This window comes from Ipomoea nil, unplaced genomic scaffold (assembly GCF_001879475.1).
Source record: "Ipomoea nil cultivar Tokyo-kokei standard unplaced genomic scaffold, Asagao_1.1 scaffold2694, whole genome shotgun sequence".
Lineage (NCBI taxonomy): Eukaryota > Viridiplantae > Streptophyta > Magnoliopsida > Solanales > Convolvulaceae > Ipomoea > Ipomoea nil.
In genome coordinates, this window is record NW_017619122.1 from 554,058 (window position 1) to 561,152 (window position 7,095).

The 7,095-nt window shown below is 31.6% G+C and overlaps 1 protein-coding gene across 1 annotated transcript; it reads left to right on the forward strand.

The window, feature by feature from the left end:
* The first annotated feature begins 3,355 nt into the window (after positions 1-3,355).
* On the forward strand, positions 3,356-6,761 carry LOC109155126 (iron-sulfur assembly protein IscA-like 1, mitochondrial). Its single transcript, XM_019302860.1, has 3 exons — positions 3,356-3,742; positions 5,883-6,000; positions 6,329-6,761. Exons 1-3 carry the CDS (start codon positions 3,553-3,555, stop codon positions 6,432-6,434), a joined length of 414 nt encoding a protein of 137 aa, XP_019158405.1. The 5' UTR covers positions 3,356-3,552; the 3' UTR covers positions 6,435-6,761.
* Positions 6,762-7,095: the final 334 nt, after the last annotated feature.

The window sequence follows — 7,095 nt, forward strand, 5'->3', positions numbered from 1 at the left end:
ATTTATATATATACATACATATATATATATATATATATATATATATATATATATATATATATATATATATTTATATATATATATATATATATATATATATATAGGGAAGGTTTCAGGTGCGGGTATAGCTTCCCGTGCGGTTAGATCTGAGCCGTTGATCAAATTTAGATCAACGGCTCAAATAAATGAAAATTTAAAAAAAAAAAAAAACGCTTGTCTGGAAGAAAGAAGCATAAGCTAAAAATGGCGCACCTTAAGTGATAGAAACATGCACCTTAAGTGTTAGATCTTAAGCACAAACTCACGCACATTAAGTACAAAACCCACATACATTAAGCACAACATCACGCACATTAAGCACAAAACACACGCACTTTAAATATTAACTCACATACTTTAAGTTTCAACAACTATTGACATTAAGCACAAACTCACGCACACTAAGTACAAAACCCATGCACATTAAGCACAACCTCACGCACATTAAGCACAAAACTCACGCACTTTAATTATTAACTCACAGACTTTAAGTTTTAACAACTACTCACATTAAGCACAACCCCACGCAAATTAAGCACAAACCTCACACACCTTACGCACAAACCTCACGCATCTTATATACAAAACTCACGCATATTAATCACAGATCCGTTCACCCTTAATTTTGACCTAGATGCAAAAATTACAAAATTATCACCGCGTTTTTTTTTTTTTTTTTTTTTTAATTTTGGTAATCCTGGACGTTGATTTAAGCGAGATGAATGGCCCAGATTAAACCGCACAATCGCACATGCTCACCTTAACCGCACCAGAACCTAATATATATATATATATATATATATATATATATATATATATATATATATATATGTATGTATGTATATATATACTAAAACTCTAATAGACAATCAATCACTATGTATCACATTAAATATCATTTTTACCACTGAAAATAACATTACTATTTTTATCAGTATGCCTTTGAAAATAAAATTATTATTTTTACAATCAATCACTATGCTTCTAGCCATTCTTGGAACTGAGAATTGATGTACGCGTCACTTCTCGGTCAACGACAAAATCTTAGAAAATATTTTTGGGAAGTTGGCTTAACTTAGCCTGCAAGGCCATCAGTTTCATTCCAAAGTTAGTACAAACCATAGCTACCATTTCCAAATGCCTATCTACCAAGAAGTACATCATGCTAAAGAGAGTCTACAACTATGTCTATCAATTTTATGTGTTAAAGACAAGTAAAATAAACCAAATTCAAAAATAATTAGCACAAAACAAACAATTCTAAACCTAAAGCCTCACCATTTGCCAATATTACAAGTTCTTGTCATTTTGAAATTTGTTTGTATTTTATATATGAATATTAATAAACTTAAATTTGAAAGTTAAACTTGTTTACCAAAGTACGTAAAAAAATAATAATGTTATTTTAATTATAAAAACAATAAATGTAATATATAGTGATTGGTTGTCTGTTGAACTTTTAGTATGATTATATATATATATATATATATATATATATATATATATATATATATATATATATATATATAGGGAAGGGTTCAGGTGCGTGTATAGCTTCCCGTGCGGTTGTGCGGTTAAATCTGAGCAGTTGATCTAATTTAGATCAACGGCTCAAATCAATGAAAATTAAAAAAAAAAAAAATACGCGTGCCTGGAATAAAGAAGTATAAGCTAAGGTGCACCTTAAGTTTTAGATCTTAATCACAAACTCACGCACTTTAAATACAAAACCCACACACATTAAGCACAACCTCACGCACATTAAGCACAAAATCCACACACTTTAAATATTAACTCACAGACTTTAAGTTTCAACAACTACTGACATTAAGTACAAAACACACACACATTAAGTACAAAACTCACGCACATTAAGCACAAACATCACGTACATTAAGCACAAAACTCACACACTTTAAGTATTCACTCATAGACTTTAAATTTTAACAACTATTCACGTTAAGCACATCCCCACGCACATTAAGCACAAACCTCACGCACATTAAGCACAAAACACACGCACATTAAGCACAAAACTCACGCACATTAATCACAGATCCACTCACCTTAATTTTGACCTAGATGCAAAAATTACAAAATTGCCACCGCATTTTTTTTTAAAAATTTGATAATCCTGGACATTGATTAAAGCGAGATGAATGGCTCAGATTAAACCGCACAATCGCACCTGAAGCCCTCACCCGCACGAGAACCTAAATCTATATATATATATATATATATATATATATATATATATATATATATATATATATATATATATATATATAAACATAAAAAGATAAAAATAAAAAGTATATGAGTATTTATGAAAGTTACGAAATTTATTGTAAAACTTGATAGGGATAGATGAAAAGTTTGTATGTTTAGATAAAAGGAAAAAAATTGTAGAGAAAGTTTAAAATTTTGAGGTTTGATTGTGGATTTTAACTATTTATATTTGTAAGAAAAAAAATCTATAGAAATTCTAATATGGTAGTCTTAAAAAAATGTAAATAAACAAAAATGAAATAAATAAATGAGTTTTTCCCAAAATGGTCCCTCGACTATTTCTAAAAATATATTAGGCGTATAATAGGTAAATGGATGAATTACCTTCATTTTAACACTTAGTAGATGGAATTCTTAACGGAGGACCAATTTGAGGGAGTTTTTAAAAGTCAAGGGACCACATGGGTGCAATTAAAAGTCAAAATGTAAAATTGAGAATGTGTGATAGTAGAGGGACCATTTTGGGAAAAAACTTGTAAAACTATTATAATTGAAGACTAAATTACGTATTAATAGAGGTGAAATTACCAAGTTATTTTAACATAGGACTCAATTGATAAAATCATCAAAGTCGAGGACTTAATTAAGTACAAAAAGTTACTTAGGACTAAATCGAAAAAAAAAATCACTATAGTCGAAGATTAAATTAGGTGTCAACTCATTATTTTGACAAAAGATAACAAACAAATAAATTAATTTACATTGTTAATAACTAATGAACTTAAACTAAAAAGTCAATAATTTTCAAAAAAAAAAAAAAAAAAAAAAAAAAAAAAACTAAAAAGTCAATAAACGACTTCTACAAACTGTACTCTTATTTGATTTGAAAAATATTAGATGTACTCCTATTTTTTACTCCCACATATAAAATTTTAAAGTAGATACTTATTGAGACTTACATGAAAAAAATAAAATAAAATAAAAACTTATCAAAATATCTATCACACTACATCAAGAATAAAATAAAATTTAAGAAGTAAGATTTGAGATTTGGGACGACTAATATTAGGTAGTAGAACTCATTTGATTTATTAGTTATCCCACGAGGAAATAAAGTGCGCCATCGTCTCAATGTTGTAAACCAAGAATCCAACAATATTCATTCATTCTCTCATTCCTCTTTAGAAATCCTCCTCAAAGTGCCACTGAGTTTAATCCTTTACCGGTAGAATTCATTCATTTCTATTTCCAGGTTCTCTGTTACTGCAAAGCAGCGTTGGATCCATGGCCTCTTCGGTTCTAGCCAAGGCAGCCGAGAAGATTGGAACTGCCGTCCGCCGCCAGGCCATTACCTTGACCGACTCCGCCGCCGACAGGATACGCTACCTCCTCCAGCAACGCCAACGCCCTTTCCTCAAGCTCGGCGTCAAGGCTCGTGGCTGCAACGGTCTCTCTTACACCCTCAATTACGCCGGTAATTCGTGTTTATTTGATTAATGTAAATTTCCGTATTAAAATTTGTATTACGTTCTGTGGTTCTCTATTTTCTGCTCTAAGTTGTTGGATTTCTCTGTTCTGTTACCGGAAATTCTAGCTTTATTAATCTATCAAATGCATAGATTGAAGTTTGTGTTTCCCTTTGAGAAAATGAGTGTATGATCTTGTGCATTTAATTTATTGATTGAAGTTTTTTAATTTGAGAAAATGAGTGGATGATCTTGTGCATTTAGTTTTGGATTGAAGTTTTATTCAGACTATAATATAATATAAGCTCTGATAATAGTTAGGACATAAAGAATTATAACAGCAGAATCAACACACTGTTGAGACAAAATCATAATCTTATGTTCTTCTAGCATTTAGTTGAGCTAATTTGCTATCAAGAAAGCAGTGTCAGAGGTGATGATTATTGAGAAAATCATAGCAGACTGCAATTAATTCTATTGAAACACAGAGGTCTTTGAATATGCTGATCGTGATATAAACTCTGATTTTAAAAATGAGGCACATAGTGTTGAAATGTTTTGGGCCTCCAAAACTAAATCAGCTTCCCTGTTGATACTTTTTGAAGGATATATATGCAATAGATTGTGAATGGGGATAGTAGCTAATATCTTCATTTGTTGCTTGGTAATGCATATCTAAAGGATAGATAGCTATAATTTTGGGGAAGGTGCAGCTTTGCCAAACTTAACTCAGAGTCAAGATCCTATCTGTGCAGAGTGCAGACACTTTGAAGGGCTTGCACATTGTTGTTCCTTCTATACTTATACCCCCACCCCAACTTTAGCCAAAATATTGTTTCTACACCTTGTTCAGAAGTTTAAAATTTGCTTTCAAACTGGGAGTTGTTTATCCCATATATATTATCTTCATTTGATCAGTTATTTGCTTCCAACTTGCTGAAAGTAGATCTCGATGCATAATCTTCATTGATATAATCCAACAATAGTGTCAGTATGACAGTATCCTATAGAAATTTGGTTGACCCCCTTTCTATAATTGGTTACTAGATTAGTTTTAAATTTGATTCATTAGAAAGGGTGAGTCACTTAAATCCTAGCTCAAGCATATACTTGAACACATGCATGAGAATACTCAAAAGGAGGGAGGGATTATGGCATACAATGGAAGAAGATGCATAGGAAATAACCCAACTCAAAAAACAAAAGAAGATTCTTGAACGGTCCAAATGTTGATAAGCAAAAGGGTGGATAGATTAGTCTGATGGTCTGAGATAGATACTGTATTAGCACAGGCTTGCTAAAAAATACTTGAACAATTCAAATTTCAACTTCTGGGGTACGTATAATAAGTCAAAGAAAAATTTGTAGGTAAATTTTAAAAAAAAAAAAAAAATAGGTTGATGGGGGATGAGAATAAAACATCTTTTTTCCCAAGGAAAACAAGAAAGACAGCTAATGAAAAGTCTCTTCATCCTTGAATCAGGACAAAGATATGGTAAATAACAAAATAATCGGCATCACAGAACAAATATATTCACAATGAGTAATTTTTAGTTTCTTAAGAATGCCAGAAAAAAGAAAGTTAGATTGCTAACCTGGTATGATTAGAAGTTCGTTTCTAGTTGGGGCCGAAAGAGGATTTGATGTCTGACTAGAGCTCATCGAATTGTTGAGTAGAAACAATGGTCATGAGCCTTTATATTGCTAAATCCTCATTGGCCACATATGACCAATACTGTTTACTGCTACTTGCATTCTCGTGACAAGGATGATATAAATGAACAATGACTGCTTTACTCAAATACAATTGCCTTTTCCTTTTTTGATTTTGTCAAATATCTTATTGGCTGATTAGTTTTCTGTTCTTTTTGCAATCTCATGTGTGGGAGGGTTCCTATCTCTACTGTCAGACAATTAATGTCCCTGGTCCCTGGAGATTGACTGATACGATCAGTAGTTTCTCCAATTCTAGTTGTGCACCTGAGTTTTATAGAGATATCAAATGTTTATTCTTAGAAATTGTTTAAAATTCAGTGTGATGTGTGCCATGCTGCAGCCCATGTTTTCATCATTCAAAATTTGAATGTGATTATCTATTTTATTTTGCGATGCTGACTGATTATAATTACAAACTTTTGAACTGGGTAGATGAGAAGGGGAAATTTGATGAAATGGTTGAGGAGAAGGGAGTGAAGATACTGATTGACCCAAAGGCACTCATGCATGTTATTGGTACTAAGATGGATTTTGTTGATGATAAGCTGAGGTAATTCCCTTTTATGTACCATGTACCAAATGATCACAGTTAACACATTTACGTGGTGTCCAAAAACGCAAAATGAAAGGAAATTTGTTCAATTAAAGTGAAGAATGCTTTGTTCCTCTGTAGTCCATTTGTCTTTCTGCATCTGTTACTCTATAAAATGACATCTGTCTGATGAGGAATCATCAAAACCCAATACATTAGTACCAACAACACTATTTCCTAAACTATCAACTGTGATCACTATCTATTGCATCTTTCACATAGTGAGTTTCTGATACGAGTTTGCTTTTCGTTCCTTCTTTTTTCCTGGCTTCAATCTTCTACACAGATCAGAGTTTGTATTCATCAATCCCAATTCTAAAGGTCAATGCGGTTGTGGTGAGTCGTTCATGACTTCATCAAGTAGTGAATCCAAAAGGCAAGGCAACATCTAATGAAATACCGAAATCACGTTGATAGATTTATGTAAATTTCACAATTATTCCATGACTCCAGAGCACCTGATTGCAGATTAGTTAATCAGTGTTGTCTCTGGAGTGCCATATGTGGAATGTACTTGCTGATTGTACTAATCGGTTCTGGTGTTGTAAATTGTCAAGAAAAATGGATTCACTGCCCATATGAGTTAACTCAGCATCCTAGAGTTGTATTTTTATTATATTATTTTTTACACAAATTGATCAAAACTCAATATACAAATTATTCCATGTAATGGTTGTATAATTTATTTTCTTTATCAATAAAGTAAAATCACAATAAAACTTAGTTTGTAATTTATCCTTATTAGATTCATTTCAATTATCTCTTTTTTAAAATTATATTAACGAAGACAATTAGTAGCACCTCTACTGAAGCTCGAACTCACAACCTCCTATGTGGGGGTTCAACTTGGTACCATTGGACCATAAGATCTTTGGTCATTTTAATTATCTTTAATTATAAATTGTTCATATTATTTACATTTATAGATTTTTTTTCCAAGTATCTATAGACGGATAGTTACCAGTTAGATATTGTCATTATTTACTTTTTTTTTTTTTTGTAATTACCTATATAAAATTATTATCAAGATAATCAGATTTTTTTTTTATCACA

What these genes read in the sequence shown, in the direction of transcription:
- LOC109155126 (XM_019302860.1), top strand. Translation starts at nt 3,553, where the DNA reads ATGGCCTCTTCGGTTCTAGCCAAGGCAGCCGAGAAGATTGGAACTGCC. An exon ending in TTACACCCTCAATTACGCCG is followed by an intron (nt 3,743 to 5,882) that starts GTAATTCGTGTT and finishes TGAACTGGGTAG; the next exon opens with ATGAGAAGGGGAAATTTGAT. An exon ending in TTTGTTGATGATAAGCTGAG is followed by an intron (nt 6,001 to 6,328) that starts GTAATTCCCTTT and finishes TCTTCTACACAG; the next exon opens with ATCAGAGTTTGTATTCATCA.